This window comes from Callionymus lyra, chromosome 6 (assembly GCF_982586985.1).
Source record: "Callionymus lyra chromosome 6, fCalLyr1.hap1.1, whole genome shotgun sequence".
NCBI lineage: Eukaryota > Metazoa > Chordata > Actinopteri > Syngnathiformes > Callionymidae > Callionymus > Callionymus lyra.
Genome location: NC_141823.1, coordinates 24,382,436 through 24,399,111, shown reverse-complemented (window position 1 = coordinate 24,399,111; position 16,676 = coordinate 24,382,436). Strand labels below are relative to the sequence as shown.

General features: G+C 37.1%; 3 protein-coding genes across 3 annotated transcripts; 1 reads left to right on the top strand and 2 right to left on the bottom strand.

Annotated features, from left to right (window-relative positions):
• Positions 1 to 9,018: 9,018 nt before the first annotated feature.
• hypk (huntingtin interacting protein K) lies at positions 9,019 to 10,682 on the top strand. Its single transcript, XM_087794365.1, has 4 exons — positions 9,019 to 9,218; positions 10,020 to 10,075; positions 10,184 to 10,235; positions 10,527 to 10,682. The coding sequence occupies exons 1-4, from the start codon at positions 9,057 to 9,059 to the stop codon at positions 10,620 to 10,622; spliced, it is 366 nt and encodes a 121-aa protein (XP_087650491.1). The 5' UTR covers positions 9,019 to 9,056; the 3' UTR covers positions 10,623 to 10,682.
• A 131-nt stretch (positions 10,683 to 10,813) lies between these two features.
• Positions 10,814 to 13,738, bottom strand: mfap1 (microfibril associated protein 1). The gene is made up of 8 exons (XM_087794364.1): positions 13,557 to 13,738; positions 13,027 to 13,243; positions 12,798 to 12,939; positions 12,531 to 12,718; positions 11,826 to 12,095; positions 11,593 to 11,752; positions 11,365 to 11,454; positions 10,814 to 11,205 (listed from the first exon to the last, which is right to left on the bottom strand). The coding sequence occupies exons 1-8, from the start codon at positions 13,636 to 13,638 to the stop codon at positions 11,026 to 11,028; spliced, it is 1,329 nt and encodes a 442-aa protein (XP_087650490.1). The 5' UTR covers positions 13,639 to 13,738; the 3' UTR covers positions 10,814 to 11,025.
• A 300-nt stretch (positions 13,739 to 14,038) lies between these two features.
• Positions 14,039 to 16,670, bottom strand: hddc3 (HD domain containing 3). The gene is made up of 4 exons (XM_087794363.1): positions 16,536 to 16,670; positions 15,458 to 15,513; positions 15,139 to 15,379; positions 14,039 to 14,374 (listed from the first exon to the last, which is right to left on the bottom strand). The coding sequence occupies exons 1-4, from the start codon at positions 16,645 to 16,647 to the stop codon at positions 14,244 to 14,246; spliced, it is 540 nt and encodes a 179-aa protein (XP_087650489.1). The 5' UTR covers positions 16,648 to 16,670; the 3' UTR covers positions 14,039 to 14,243.
• Positions 16,671 to 16,676: the final 6 nt, after the last annotated feature.

The window sequence follows — 16,676 nt, the reverse complement described above, 5'->3', positions numbered from 1 at the left end:
GCAAATGATAGACCTGGTTTATTTATGCTTCTTCGGGTCATCCTGAAATAACTAAAACCTTCTTAGATTATGGTCAATATCCTGTTGTTTTTAATTGTATTGTAAGTATTGATGTACTATGTTTAAAAGGGTGTTTATGACTGAGAAAGTATGAGAAACCCTATTAAGTGTTTTCTTGTGTCTGGGCTTTTCTAGACAAATGAAATTCTCACATGTAAACTCCCAGAATTCAAGTTATGCACCTTATATATTTGCATTATTCTCTCCCGCTCTTTAGATAAAATCATTTTCCCCTTGAGGGATCAATAAAGTATCCATCGATGTAGAAATATGAATGGCAGATGTGTTGTTCTGTGTCCGAGGAAAATAGATCACGGAGCTCAGTTTATAGAGACAGATTTGATTTGGGTTAGTGTGCTGGGCGGAGCGTCAGGATAATCCCAGCGTTGTTCAGTCAGGACAACCTTCAACTGCCCTGACGGGACACTAGCGGGAAAGTAGAGCAAATACTCTCCCCTGCATCACCGACTGTACTTCGTCCACCTGTGTAGTCTGAAATATTTCATTGACCCCGGCTTCATGGTGGGCAGTTAATGAAGAGTGTTGCTGGATTAACTTGTGTTCAACCTAGTTTATTAAAGGGTGAAATTAAATGTGGGTTTGAAAATAAAACATAAACCATCTTTATTTTGTATACACTTGTTAAAAATGTTAAGTTGGTAATAGTTTAAAAACAATAGGATATTCAGGTTTGAGTATTGTAAGTCATCGTAGACAGAGATAAAAATGTGTCTAATGTTTATAATTTATTATGATCTATGGTGTTCCGGATGGGTAGAAACCAGGAAACTTTTTGGAATCGGAATTCTTTAACAGCCATGTACTGGTCAATAAGGCGTTTGTTACTAAGCACACAACGAAAACGTGATTTACATAACTGTATTTTTGTGAGAGAGATATTTTATATGACTCGTCTCTAAAATAGCATTAGCATGTGCCATTAACCTCACTCAGAATTGAGTGACAGAAAAAAAGTTAATTTATGGTACCATCTTGTGCACAGAAACCAGTAGAAGTTTTCTGCTTATTCACTTTTATCGTGAGAAGTTTTTCAATTGCACTTAATGTTTAATTTTGGCTGTTTGTATCTGCCAAACACAAACCAGCCTTGTTTGTGAAGATAATGTTGACAATAAACCACTTAGTGGTGTAAAAAAGGTGAGGTCGTGAAATCCAATCTACTTAATCCTAGAGCCCAAAAGTCTATATTATTATACAAGATTTCCCTAATAACACTTTCCAATACTGACTTAAATAAAAAACATTATCTTGTTGTCCTGCTGCATGTTCTGGGTTTTGCTTAAAGCTACCGACTGTTCACTCTTGCTTTCTAGGAAGTAAATGACAAACAAGAGGTAAATAATCAGATAAGAAGCTTAAAACCGACTGAATGAAGCATCTTACAGAAGCTTCTCGCAGCAACAGTTGTAGGTCAGACAGTGTGTGAGATCAGGAGAGTAAGTGGAAAAGAAAAGTTTAAGTGCACTTAAATAATTGCCAACCAAATGACTTAACTTGTTCATAGAAGATCAGACATCTAATCATCTACTTTAGACTAGGGGTTTTCGAGTGACGTTAATGGCTACTACCAGCAACAAAATAATCAAAGTTGTATGCTTTATAAATTTGTAAAAATAAATGCTAAGCGATACTCATCAAAGACTCTGCACAGGAACGTGTGCTAATCTCATGGTCCCTGAGCACACCCTAGTGCTTGCATACCTGCATACCCTTAATCTAGATTACATGTGCTCAAACTTTTTCAGCAAGCAAGCTACTTGAAAAATGAACAAGTCAAAATGACAAGTCAATAAGTCAACATTGCACAACACAACAATGTACATTTTTCTTATAACCTGACCCTACGACTTGCACTGAATGAGTCATCTGGGTCGATGCAAATAAGAACATTGTAGAATCCAGCGATCTTTGAAACGCTAAATCAGCTATTTTTGTCAGCAAAACCAATTCAATTTTTTACCTTATAACAAAGAAAGCGGCCCATTGGTTCATTTTTAACTAGCAGAGTTTAGTCCAATCATCTGAAAATTAAGACACATTTTTCTCCGGTACCCCACAGTGTAAATAAAGTTTGACTGTGAAAAAACTGTCATACAGCACAGTCCACCATTTTTAATTATGAATAGTGGTCTTGATGATAACAAATGCAATTTTTGCCCTTTTCTGGTGTTTTTAATGTTCGATCTGTTGGATGGTGGACCACATCATATATGAAAAAGTAGTGCCACAATTCTTTAAATCTCCATGTTTGACTCAGCACAGTAAATGGTAATATAAAAAGACAAACCATTCCTAGAGTATGAAACTAGTTGCGCAACAACCTATAGATCCCTCTATGGCCCCTTTGCACGTCCTTCCTAGTAAGAGTCTTTTTGCAACACAAATTAATTTTCCTTTTCAACTCCACCAGGTAGAAGCATTTCTCTGGTCAACCCATTGAATTGAAGACCCCAACATACAACCATCAACCTCAGATAAACCTACTCCATATGTGCACCATGTTGACCATGAATTCAATCAACAGCCAACGTTGTGTTCACTCCAACATGCTCTTGTTTGTTATAACTTCCAACATGAGCATCTAAACCAGTTGCTCCCCGTGACAAACACATGCCAGTCTGAATGGTGCAGTCAGTTGCAACCCAGCATTCCTGGGGGCCCCTTGTCTCTGCCGGATAATTGCTGCTGCATTGTGGGAGAGGAGGAAGTGCCAGGCGGAACACACAAAAGCAAATTAGAGGATGCAAATCGCGCTTGAGTGAAACTGTTTAATCTATGGTTTCAATAGGCTTGCGCAAGAACAGTTGGCGGAGTTCCAAGCTTTGTTCATCAAAAAAATGATAAAGTAGTTTGTATGTAACTATTTGTGATTGAGTCGTGCAGATGAATGTCTTTGTCATGCTTGTGTACATTAGTAATGTAGGTATGTAGGTAGAACTTGATTGATCACTAAGGAGGTCTCCTTCGGGAAATTGTTTTTTTCCAATTATCCACAGCAAATACAGCAATTTTTCATAAAAAAATAAATAAAAATAAAATAAGAACAAGAACAATGGGAAATAAAGAGAAAGAACAAGATGATACAATCTGAGTCTAAAGATAAAGATAAAGAACATGTATCAAAGAAAAATAAGACAAAGGATACAAAGACTAACATAGATTATATAATAATAATGTAGTGATCTCAAATGGAATAATTTAGTATTTTGGTGAAGAAGAGGATTTTAACTGGTTGATTATCCTGCTTCTTGTTGTTCTTTCGTTATTCTTTGAATGCAAATATTGTAAAAAAAAATAGCACCTGAATGCATTGCTAGCCTACTTTTATAAGACTTCTTTTATTTTATTCATCTCATTTGTTGTATTCCATTAAACCTTATGTACAATGTAAAATATTGTTAAATTACAAAATGTAATTTTGCCCTGTAGGCCACTTCAATGTATGAGTCACAAATGATAAATTGAAAAATATTGTTTCACTTTATTTTCATCACTCGCTCCATCTACCAGAAGAGTTTAATGCCTCACCTGAGATCGGTAAAAGTTCCTCGACATCCCTGAGTCTCAACAGGCGAGCAACAAAGAATATCCACAGACAGTGATAGCTGTCAATCATAAAGTAATATGAAGGGGTTGGAAGAGCTAAAACAATATCTCAGCAGCAAGGTTGCCATGCCTTAACATGCTACACATCCACATCTCAGTACAGTCTGAGAGATGAGACTGTGAGGTCCACAGGTCAGTGCAGAGCCTTGTTTCCTTAATCTCATTACTGAGAATGGATTGAAACGCTCAAGCACTCAACAGGAAAAGTGAGCAGACACAGGAAATCAGACGACTGGTTTATTTCTGTTCATTTAAACCTCTTAAAAGACCTTGAAAAAAAGAAGGTATAACAACCCAAACTCTAATCCAGTTAATGAATAGTTGTCAAAGGTTTTGTAGTCTTACTTGACTGAACCTTTGACCTCATCATCAAGTCTAAATAAGATGAATGTTGGTGACATGTTTGAAACAAGAGTAATATTTTGGGAAATATAATGGTTAAAGTGTATCATCTAGATGAATAAACTAGATTTTATGGATGAAACATCTCACCTAGCTTGCCTTGAAATCAAAATTATTCTTGTTGCAAACACAAGACAAATCATGTAAACATCAGAAAATGAAAAATAATGTTCAGCTCATACAGAAAAGCCTGGTATTTATAAACGTCTTAATAACATAACATCAAATGCCACAATGATGAATATGGCTCATTCTTCAGCTTGTGTAGTACAACCTGTTTTTTCAAAATGTAAAGCTTTATTTGTTGAAAAAAATACATTTGTTTTAAGATTGTTTGAAGATAATGTTGTGTTCATCACGTTCATGGCATCTATAGAGAAACCTCTGATTAATGGCATCTAATGAGTAAACTCTGATTGGCATCGTCGTTGTGATCTCTGAAAATTCCTCTGATTTCTGGCATATCTGGAGGTACCTCTGATTCATGGCATCTATGTAGATACCTCTGATTCATGGCATTTATGAAGGCGCCTCTGATACATGGCCATTATGTAGGTACCCCTGATTCATGGCATCTATTCAGGTACCTCCGATCCCTGGCATCTTTCCTGGCAACTCAGAAGGTTCGTCTGATTCCTGGCATCTCAGGAAGAGGACGTGCCTCTGATTCCTGAAACCTCTGAGGGTACCGTTATGTGCTGTCATATTTTGAGGTGCCTTTTATTTCTGACATCTTTAGCATCTCTAATTTCTTGTAACTTAACTTTCATCTCTGGATAAAAAAAACTGATGTGTTTAAAATTAATGACAATTTGGTTTATTTACACACTATTACTCTAGATTGTCTCTATGAATATAGTTTGTTAATTAATTATATAATTATTTTAAATTATTGGTATTAGTATAATTATTGGAATAGTCCATTCATTCATCATGTCCATTTAAGTTGAGAGGAAAACATGACGTAAACTCCAGTTGTTTGTGTTGATTATCGTAGTAAAAAACTTACATTCAATTAATTGTGTCATGTTTTAACTAAGAGTAAATGAACAGAGACTCCATTATTCGTTTTCCTATTTATCTTTCATAAAATCGACGATTTGATGATAAATAAAATGTTTTTCAATGCAATACATGCATACCAATAGATTCCCTCAATGCTTTACCCTGAATGGTTCAAACAGGGAGTTTGTCTTAGTTCTATTTATTTTTGGATAATCATGAGCTGATGAAGCAAATCTCAAGTGATGACAGACATTTTAAATCAGTTTTATTGCCCCTTTAAATGTTCGGAATTCTGTGTGCTGAGGTGTGTTAGTCATGATGAAACAAAATGCACAAGTTACACTCAGGATTATCCACAGTAGGTCAGATGGATGTGAAGAGTCTCATCAAAATGGTCTTCTTATATCTTCTGATCGTCCTGGGCCAAGAATCACCCTTTAAGAGAACTTTAAGTGTTCACTCATGGGGAAGAAAAAACTACAAATAAAAAAAAAACTTTCAATCAAGGAACCAAGAAGACCTCAGGATCTGGTCACATAACAGTCATCTGCTGGTTTTGCCTGTTAGAGCACAAATTAGTTAATAGCAGATAAAAGTATTAAGATTCAAATCAAGATTAGAAGTTTAAACATGTCATGTTAATACTAACACAATATTTACACAAAATTAGTTATAAGCATTAGCTTTTAAAGGAAGCTACTGACCTTAGCAACGTATGTGTCAATCACCAGCAGACGCCAAAGTTATCATTAGAACCTACAGAGAGAGAGTTAATATATTTTACACAAATATGAATACTGTCAATTAGCATCGGATCTGCTGGTTAATCATGCAAACGCAAAATCTTGTAAAACATTAGAATTAGCATTTCAATATTTATACAAAGTCTATAAATTAGCTTTAGCATTTCAACATTAGCTACTGATCCTTAGCACAGCAGTTACCTCACCTGCAGCAAAAATCTTAGCATTAGCATCTTCTGAATGAAAGTCAAGTTAGCATCAGATCTGCAGATCAAATATGCTAACATTAGCCTTAGCATGTCAACATTAGCTACTCATCCTTGGCACAGAAGTCACTTGTAAAACAATAAAAAAAAAGGAGTCCGTTCCGTTCCGGTTCTTATGCTTCGCTTCGTGGAGAGAGATGGACAATCCAGAGTGTGTCACGGGTCGTTTATTCACCGCTTCAAGTCAAGCTTTACGATCGCGATCAGACGCACTTTGTCCCGGCGACTGTACAGGTCAATAGTCCCGGGACTAAAGGGTCCGATCTGTAGAAAAATCGCTATATTTAATGCAAATTTCCCGCCCAGGGGGTCGTCCTTTCCGGCCAAATGGTCCTTTCAAGTTCCCTGGGTCCCGATCCCCCATTTAGAGACATCCTAATTGGTTTTCTTGTAATCTAATCATTCAAATGTTCTCGAGTGGGGGTTTCCATCTTTTAGCCCCCCATTCCCAAGTGTGTCTTGCTTCGTTCGTTGATCTACGATTTAAGGTGTGATTTGCAGATAAACAGATGTTTTAAATAACCGGTGTCGTATCTCTAATTCTGATCCGAGCTTGCCTCGAACCAGTGAATCAGTCTGAGTGTAATGTTGATTGTGAATGTGTATTCAAAGGTTTAAGCTCTTAGATGAAGCGAGTAATTTATACTTTATATTTTGATTATCTTTTAGCATTAATTTAAGTATGGCGTATACATATAGTGTATAATAATTTTAATCTAACACTTGCAAATTGTCCTTTTAAATAAACTGAAACTGAACATTACCCAGAAAGGCCATGTTAGCATTAGCATCTGCTAGGAGATAAAGTCAAGTTAGCATTAGATCTGCAGGACAATCATGCTAACATTTAGGATTATGTATAATAAAGTTTAAAAGGATATTTAAAAATTCAAATGTTCTTTTCATTATATTGTTTTTCCTGCGAGTATTATACATGTGACAAGGAAATGAGAACGAATTATAATGCCTTTGTATTTATGGGCTAGGAGGTGGGCGACAAAGGTTTTTGAGACTTAAAAGTGGGCCGTGAGATGGGAAAGGTTGGGGACCACCACTGTATACGTACACAATAAAGACATCATTAATTAGTGTTCGCTTGGCAACATAAGCTAGTTATACATTTCATTTCTTACAGAGTTTTACATCATACATCACCAGGACAGACATTAGTGATTACAATGTTTACATTCACGACATACAACACACTTTAAATTCAACGTTGAATCTTCTGCTCTTCATCGTCAGAATCTGCTCCATCTTCAAGTCCAGCAGCTTCAACATCTTCCAACTGAGGAAAAGAACCATGTTGTAACATTCTTGGAACTTGATGGAAATTTAAAAATGAACATCTGGGACAAGAATTATGTTTAGCTCAATTCAAATACAAGTTTAATTCAAATCCTTTAATGACAGTTTTTCAGATGTAGCTTAATGTTTAAAGTTATATTAACATGTGGAGAAGAAGTATTTCAGTTTTTTTTAATCTTTTCTAATACATTTTAATGTGTATGGGGTATGTGCCTGTCACTGCCCTGCACCAGCAGCAGCATTGGCACCTTCACAATTTGAGGCCACACTGCATCTTTCTGCCAGCTCCTCTTCACCATCCCATGACACCACAGAAGGTACTTTGAGCCCTCAAATAATATCAGATGATCCTGCACTGTGGCCAAAATTCATTGACGACATTGCTCGTTGTAAAATTGTGACTAAAGAACCACTCCAAATCACTTACATGAGCTGTCTCAAATCGCATACTTCTCTTAGTATACTAGAAGTTAGTATGCATCAGGATTGTGTACGCACTCACTAGTACGCAAATTCTCAACAGATAGTACGTCTCAAATCAAACACTGCTGCTACACACTAACCGGAAATGACGCGACAGCTTCTTCTTCTACTACTATTTAACGATGGTTGCAACCAGCTGTTTGAACGTTATCGACACCTGCTGGCAGCACGTTTTGCCAGTTTGGAAAAATAAATAAAGAAAACATTTTGAGAAAACAAATATTTGCGAGATATTTACGCTGGTATCAGCACCGATGTCATCCTTCTACTGCTGGCTGAAAACGCACCTTTAAGTATATGCATATATATAAATATATATATATATATATATGCATATATATATGACGTAACTTCCGTTTACAACGTCAACGTCACTAAGATGGCAGCTGTTTAGAGTAGATAGTGTCCCTCGAACCATAGTTCTTAGTACAACAATTTAGTGTGCATGGCGCACTACATTTCGCATGCTAAGAATTGAGACGCACTTACACACTAAAAATACTAACTTTGGGTACGCAAGTATGCGATTTGAGACACAGCTATGGACTTCCCTCAAAATTCAGAAACCCAAGAAACCCCATTTGTTGTGTTTTTTCACATTCTGCTCAAAGTTTGCATATTTCAGTTGTGTTTATTATGTTGGATAATACATTGTGTATAGTATATTGTCAAAGTGTTATATACCCCAAAGGTGTGGCGCAACCAAGTAAAATAAATCTTAGTGGGAGGAGTCTGGTTGACAGGCCATTGCGCATGCGTTCTCAGATCGTGTACTGATAGTATCTTTGTTTACTCCAATTCAAAAATATTAAACAAATCACAGATAAATGTTAGTGGACAAAAAATATGCGATTACTTAACTATAACATTTATCTACAGAACATTACGATCTAACAACATTCGTGTTATTTTTAATTTATGTTCTTATATATATATAAATATAAATTATGAAATTACCATAAAAATATGTCGCTTTGTTACGAAGAGTTTTATTAAAGTATCTATAAAATATCTGAGGTCAGATTTGGCAAAAGAATATGACCAGACTCTTTCAAGAATTAAAAGACCGGTAGAAAAGCAATTGCGTTTTCCGGTACTACACTTTTTACCTTCCGCCGTGCTCCGGAACTTTTCTCTTTGTTCCGGATTGAGTGAAGCTAACATGGCAGCAGAAGGAGACGTCGATTTGGATCTAGAAGCTGAAGAAAACTGCACCGGGAAACCCTCAGAAAAGCCCCGAAAACATGACAGCGGCGCGGCAGACTTGGAGAGGGTCACAGACTATGCGGAGGAAAAGGAAATCTCCAGCTCTGATCTACAGACGGTGAGAGATGCTAACTGGACTAGCAAACATGAGGCCGGGGTGTATTACTTTTGAACATGTCGGTTTTATTCTTGTTGAATAGACATGTTTCAAAAATAAATAATTACTTTAAGCAACCAAAAGCAAAGGGTTTCATCTATGTTTGACTTTACATGAGACCATTACATCTAAGAAACTACAGACAAACTTTTTTTTTTTAAAAAGGCATCGTAAACGAATCAAAATATGAGAAATGTATTTTTCGCATTCCTTGTCTCCCCAATTGTAAGTAAGTCAGTAAGTAATTTTTATTTGTATAGCGCTTTTCCAGACCAGGGTCACAAAGCGCTTCAATAATCAAAACAATATTCAATAAAGTATATAACTTAAAGGGCAAGATAAAACTGATAACAAAACAGGAGTTCCAGTAAATCAAGGAAAAGCCTGAACAAATAAAAACGTCTTAAGATGTTTCCAAAGCTTAGGAGCAACAGTCTGGAAGGATTTCTCTCCTCTGGTCCTGAACCATGTTCAGGAACCATCAATAGATTCTGATCCACAGACCTCAGAGCCCGAGCTGGGTTGTAAGGCTGGATCAGATCAGTGATGTAAGGAGGAGCCTGACCATGAATAGATCTGAAAGTGAAAACCAGAATTTTAAAGTTGATCCTGAAAGAAACTGGAAGCCAGTGAAGAGTTGCACCGAATAACTGTTATGAACAATGTTTCTATAATTTTGTGTTCTTGGAAACCTGAAGCTTTACAGTGTTTATCTGTATGTGTCACTTAAGTGTCTTATAGTAATGTTATTCCATGTTGCAGGCTATGTCTGTGATCGGAGATCGACGATCGCGTGAGCAGAAAGCCAAACAGGAAAGGTGTGTTTGACAATCAAAACCTTCTCACTCTATACATTTCAAATGTAATCCATAAATGGAAGTCAAGGGAAAGATTGCAATGTTTTTCATCCCGCTTTTGTTTTGCAGGGAAAAGGAGCTGGCCAAAGTCACCATTAAGAAAGAAGACGTCGAACTCATTGTAAGTGCACGCCTTGTGTTTACTGCCCTTGGAAAACAACATTAAATCCATTAAAAACATTGAAGAAATTAAATACTTTGTTAACATGGATAAGACAAAGATGGTGGATAATTTACCATGGAGATAACTATCACTTTTGTCCAAGTAAGATATGTACAAATTATACATATGGAATTGAAGAGCAAAACAAATTGACTACCTTGTACATCAGTGATTTTTGCTACATGAACACTGAAGTTATCAGTTGTTAAATAAATGCAATAACTAAATATGGACTGTTATGTCTTTCAGATGTCAGAGATGGAGATCTCCAGGGCAACAGCAGAGAGAAGTCTGAGGGAACACATGGGAAATGTGGTGGAAGCTCTGGTGGCACTCACAAACTAAACGGGATGAAATGCTTTCTCTGCTCAAATCTTTTTTTAAATAAAGTTATTTAAAGCCCAACTGTCCGTTTGAAAATGTATAGTCCATGGTTAAGTGTTTGTACTAGAAGCAACAAGTCTTCACTTTTCACAAATTCACTTCTTGTCGACGCTGAAAACATCTGTGCCTCTTTGAAGGTGAAACAAATGTCAAACGTTTTTTAAAAATTTATTTACAGATCAAATGAGGTCAAAGTTCACATACTAAACAAAGTTCTTACACGTATGTACAAAGTTGCATCTTGCTGCCACAACACTATTAAAAACATATGCTGCAGTGACATGAAAAAAAGCTGCATCATAAGTTAAACTGTTGATTGGAGGCAATCGGGCTGATGGAACAGTCTTCAGTTCAAGTTGTTAGTTCAGGCCTTTCTTTTCTTGACGTTGGGTCTGTCAAACACGTCCCTCACACCTGCTGCCTTCTGCTTGAAGAACTTGCTGTTCTGAGCGCTTTCTTGAGCCCAGGCAGAGTCGAACGATGTCGTGTCCTGATCCACCAGGTGAGTGTACTTGGTGCGACCAGACCGACCAAAGTTCTTGACCTGAGATGAGGGAAATGAAGGTGGTGAGATTCAAGGTCATGTGCTCGTACATCTTTGAAATTAAAGCATCATCTTGACGCTTGAATACTCCAGCGCTGCTCAAATGGCAACCATCCAAACCAACACACTGGTGTCTGTAAAGGGAAGTATTACACTGACCTGCATGACTTTGGGCAAAATGGTTTTGTTGAAATGATCCTCCAGAGTTGGAGCACTGAAGTCTCTCTTGTAGACATCCTCCTCCTCGTCCTAAAACACAAGTCATTAGGATTTAAAACAATTCAGTATACTTCATTATGATCTTGTTTTAATTTCAACTGCATATTGTTGATGTTAAAACTGGATCCTCATGTCTTGGTGCACTACATATCTATCCCAGTGACTCACCATGAAGAAGGCTCCTCTGTGGTAGTACTTCTGCAAGAACTTGTATTTCCCTTTAATGGCCTTGTTGGTGACCTGTTTGCCACTATTCCTCAGCTCCAACCGTCTCTCCTCCTCGGTCATATTTCTGAAGCGCTCAATTTCTGACTTCTCCCTCTCCAAGCTGCAGACAAGACCAGTTTGTTACGACCTTTGCTCTGATTTCAAAATGATCGCAATAAGGTATCAATACTCACGCTTCTCGAGTCTCTCTGTCCCGCTTGATGCGCTTCAACTCACGGACCTTCCAGGATTCGTACTCCTCTTCCTCATTCTCTCCATCAGTGTCCAGGGCGTCCAGCGCAGCAAGACTACGGCGGTTCTCCTCAAATTCTTTCTTGGCCTCCTCCTCCACAATTTTGAGTGTGTAGCGTCGTCTCTCTTCTTGTATACGTTTGGCTTCTGCTTCCAGTTCTCTTTGCTTCAGTTCCTCTGCTTCACGCTCTGCTACTGTTACTCTGTCCTTTCTGTTACACACAATGACAACATGTTAAGCTTATACTATTACTAGAAGGGAGTATAAGCCACCATTTTTACGTGGTTGAAAGCCTTCAGTCTATACAATGTTTCCTTTTCATTTATAATAATAAAAAAGATAATGTGTACAACATTTTTTTATAAATATATCATTTTAAAATGTTACAACAGCTGTCGCTTATATCCAGGTGTGCTCTATATTCTGGAAGTTACAGTAATACAATGGAGAACAATTATTTTCTTATCTAGAAACAACTATATTTTTATTAAAATCAACCTCTATACATATATAGGTCAACTTATGTAGCCATTAAATGTCTCTCATACACTTATATCTGAAAAAAATCTGATAGATTTTAATGCTCAAGTCAATGTTTCACTGTTATTTAAAAGTAATGTCAAATGATTTGGGATTTGGCTCTTACTTTCGAATGAATACTGGTTTTAGTCGTGGTTCCGCTTCGTCTTCGCTGTCTGTGTATTCCTCATATTCAGATTCCGACTCCGACTCTTCCCCAGATTTTCCTTCTTCCTCCACTTCCATCACCTCCATTTCCTCGTTCTTTCGTTCCTCAGCTCGCACACGCATCATCTGTCGTCGTCGCTCAATTTCCTGCAGGAAGACGCATGTCACAAATTTTCACCTGGCAGACCTTGAATTATTTAATGTGCCAGAATGAAAAAATATGGACCTCATCATCCACTTCTTCTTCCTCCTCCTCTTCTTCATCATCACTACTCTCTTGTCGTTCAGGGCGCCACGTCCCTTCATCAGATTCTTCACTGCTTTCTGCAACAACTTCAGGCTCTGCGATCTGCCGATGTCTTGCAAGTCTACGTGAAGATCACAGAGGTGGAGATGTCAGCCGTTTGTATGATAATGGAAGGCGGCGATAATTCTAGTAGGGAAACCAATAGTACCTTTCCTCCGCATCCTCAGAGGTTCGATTAAGCAAGCGTTTAAGTCGGGGGTCGGAAACATCCTCTTCCTCCTGTTCGATCTCCGGCTCGTTTTCTTTTCCCTTCTTGACAAACTGGAAATCTTCTTCCTCCTCATCCGATGACTCCATGGGAGCATAGTCGGGTCGTTTACCAGAAACATACCGTTTCACCTTAACCTTCTCCATGGAGATCTCGCCTGGAATGTAGCAATGAAGTAAGCATCATTTTCTCAAGTAACACATTTTTTCAAATCATTTGTTCATTAATTATTAAGAAAAAACATCGGATTTGTATCACTCATCTTTAGAAATAATATGAATATCGAGGGTATTCATGGGAATAAAAACGTAACATTATACATAACAATATAAAAGATTGCAAATGTTCACTACCACCAATAATAATGATTGCAATACGAAGTGGATGGTGATTCAATTTAAGGTATTTCTTATTTAGCATCATGCTAACTTTACCAACTAGCATGTTGCTAACTAGCCACTCCAGATCACCTTTTTCATTGCGGATCGGCACAGCTCCAGCCGTGGACTGGATGGCAGGCAGCTTCATGTTGACGGGTTCGTGATTAGACATGACTGTCTGCTCGACGGCTTCGTATTACTAACAAAAAAAATAAATAGCTGTATTTTCCCCCAAACAGATGTACACTCGCTAGAGTTGTAACCAGTAAGCGGAAGTGAGGACCCAACGGAACGGATGTATATTTTTGTCCGACAGCTATTTCCGTCAGTGGAGTGCATATAGAAACTCGTCGTATTCATTTTAGACTTCTAAATTTAAATTCTTGACCTTAAGTCCATATAAAAACTTAAATTCAATTATAACATTTAAAGTATGGAATTTAATTTCACAACTAGAACATTTTTTGTTACCATAGTCAGAGATACATGGGGGAAACGAGCGACTCGTTTTTATATCAGTTTGTCCCACCAGTTTAAACGATTGGACAAAAGAATGACACAGGACAGATTGATATTTGTATATTTTTCATTTATTTATGCTGATGAAACCCTGATATTGGAAGTAGAGTTTTGAAAAAAAAAGAAAAAGTTATCAGTGTTGATCAAAATGGTGCACATGTGGAGAGGTAGTAGAAGACGACATCAAAAACCCCAATCCGAAAATTAATATTATATAACAAATGTAACATTTGAATATATTTAATTGTGGGAAAAATATCACATTTGTACACCCCTCTGTCTGAATAACTCCATAAGCTCCCCCTCAATAGCAGAGTTGGTGCCTCGCAGACCCTTGACAACTTCCCATGACCACAAAAAATACTCGTGCACCCGCTCAGCTGTCCAACCTGTCACAATGACACAAACACACAGGAGAGAAAGAGAAGAGTTAGTTATGTTACAAGAGTCATTTTCCTCCTGATTCAAGTAGTAAAACATAGAGACAGTATCATTTATGAAGGTAAAAAAACTAAAGGTTTGGAGATGTTCAAATAATGAACTGCCAAAGGTTAACCAAAGCTATTAGAATATTTGATTTCTTTCAAATGACATGAATACTACTACCAGAGCCAGGATTGTAATATGTCATAAACACCTGAAAAATTGGCTACTGTCTTTTTTTGCGTTTTTAGTATTATTTTGCTTCCTGAAAAAAATATTTTAGGCAACAATTGATCCAGTAAATTGAATTCAACAAATATAATCTTTTGAGTTTAATGAATAAAATACATTTTACTGAACTGATGTCCTTATCTTGGTATTTCTACTCTACATAAAGTATGTTCTGTCCTAGAAACATAGTCAATACAACATTCAAATTCTTAATAATACATCATACTGCTAGAACATCTTGTGATTTTTTTTTTTTAATCTCATCTATGATTGCACATTTATACCAGATAAGTTCTTACTCACTAGCAAGATATGGTGAAATGCAACCACTTTCTGGTTCTAATAATAAAATATATGTTTGCGACAAACGTCAATGTGTCCAAAAAAGATGACAAGTAAACAAAGTGATTAATGAGGATGAAATGTGCCCTGAAAAGTACTACTTTTACAGTTTACTATCATTTATAAAGAATACAGGTATGTGTAGAAGTGTTCTTACCGACTGGTGTGCAGCGATTCAGATCACGCAGGTTGTACAGTTTATCAGCTAGTTTGACTAATTTGGCTTGATGGCTGCAATGAGCTGCGTGCTCCACCTGCATACGCTTCCTCTCTTGCTTAGGCAGCCTTTTGTCGTCCGTCACCTCATGCACAATACGGGCTACCACCGGTCCAAACATAGCCTGTAGCTCAGCAGGAGTTGTGTCAGTGTCTTCGACGGTGTCGTGAAGCAGAGCGGCCTGGTCAGGAAGAAAGCAAAGCTCAGATAATTATTTGTGAAGATAGTCTTAAGTAATAATGGTCATTTGGAGACATACCTGCAACACCTCAATATCTGTGACTCCCCCTTCATTGCTTATGATTCTCGCAACTCCTGTAAAAGACAACAACCCTCAGCAAAAAGTAGTATAATTGAAGTTCATGATATCAAGTTTATGTATAGGTTAATTAAGTATACCAAGGTATATGTACTGTAAGTGTACTAAAAATGTACTAATTTGATACTTCTAAACGAATTGGAACATTTCAAAGTTTACAAAAGAACTAGTATCTCTATATTACCAGTGTATTAATACACTCGGAGTTTACAGATTAGTTTACAAACGTATACTTAGAGTACACTATTCTCTATACTACCAACGTAAAAAGCATATACTTGTATTGAAGTATAGTTCAATAAACCAGTCATTTTATATTGCACTTAATGGATGCATCAAACATAAAATGAAAGACAGACAAAGACACCGTCATGTTCCCAATGTGTTTGTGCATTTGTGCAATGTGCACAGTATAATGTGTGTACATCCATCACACACACTAATAATCCTTTGCACAGTTCAATTCTGGGTCACCACAATATTACTGTTGCCCAAATATTAAAAAAGTAAAAAGCCTACTGTACTTAAGTTCAAGTATACATTAGTGTACTATTGTGAAGTAAAGTATGTCAAAAACTTGAAGTATACCCCATCAATTTTAGTACAAATAATGCTTCTCACGGTACTCGTAAATATACTTATTTTTGCTAAAGGAAGGAACACCGAAAAGCAGAAAACATATTTTAAGGGGCTCAAATTATTGTTTATATTGAAATTACTAATAAAGAGAAAATTGTAAACCCACTATGCCATCCAATTATGTCTTAAACAGAAAATTGTCTAGAAGGTACCAGAACCAGTCCAAATGCAAGGTCTGGTTCTGTACTTGGAGAACTGAGGCCTGAGACTTGGAAGTGTTAGTAAACATCCAGACAACTTTATAGATATACATATAGTTATAGTCAGGGGTAAACTTAGTTAGTAAAGCTATAATCTTTTTTTTGTAGGTAAACAATACACTCCAATACGTCATAACTATGTTCATTTCCGTGTTGAGTCCACGTCAAGTCAACCCTACCAATGGGGTGGTTGATGTACGGGGTGGCCTCAGGGTCCTTGCGCCGTTGACTGCGATGTTTCTCCGCAGCAAAATACACTGTCTCCAAAAATAAAGCTGTGTCCGAATTCATTGCTGCACTTAAATGTAACAACGAAACTA

What these genes read in the sequence shown, in the direction of transcription:
- hypk (XM_087794365.1), top strand. Translation starts at nt 9,057, where the DNA reads ATGGCAGCAGAAGGAGACGTCGATTTGGATCTAGAAGCTGAAGAAAAC. An exon ending in CCAGCTCTGATCTACAGACG is followed by an intron (nt 9,219 to 10,019) that starts GTGAGAGATGCT and finishes TCCATGTTGCAG; the next exon opens with GCTATGTCTGTGATCGGAGA. An exon ending in AAGAAGACGTCGAACTCATT is followed by an intron (nt 10,236 to 10,526) that starts GTAAGTGCACGC and finishes TATGTCTTTCAG; the next exon opens with ATGTCAGAGATGGAGATCTC.
- mfap1 (XM_087794364.1), bottom strand. Translation starts at nt 13,638, where the DNA reads ATGTCTAATCACGAACCCGTCAACATGAAGCTGCCTGCCATCCAGTCC. An exon ending in GCCGATCCGCAATGAAAAAG is followed by an intron (nt 13,244 to 13,556) that starts GTGATCTGGAGT and finishes GCTACATTCCAG; the next exon opens with GCGAGATCTCCATGGAGAAG. An exon ending in TTTTGCCCAAAGTCATGCAG is followed by an intron (nt 11,206 to 11,364) that starts GTCAGTGTAATA and finishes CCCTCATCTCAG; the next exon opens with GTCAAGAACTTTGGTCGGTC.
- hddc3 (XM_087794363.1), bottom strand. Translation starts at nt 16,647, where the DNA reads ATGAATTCGGACACAGCTTTATTTTTGGAGACAGTGTATTTTGCTGCG. An exon ending in GTACATCAACCACCCCATTG is followed by an intron (nt 15,514 to 16,535) that starts GTAGGGTTGACT and finishes TGTCTTTTACAG; the next exon opens with GAGTTGCGAGAATCATAAGC. An exon ending in GAATCGCTGCACACCAGTCG is followed by an intron (nt 14,375 to 15,138) that starts GTAAGAACACTT and finishes TCATTGTGACAG; the next exon opens with GTTGGACAGCTGAGCGGGTG.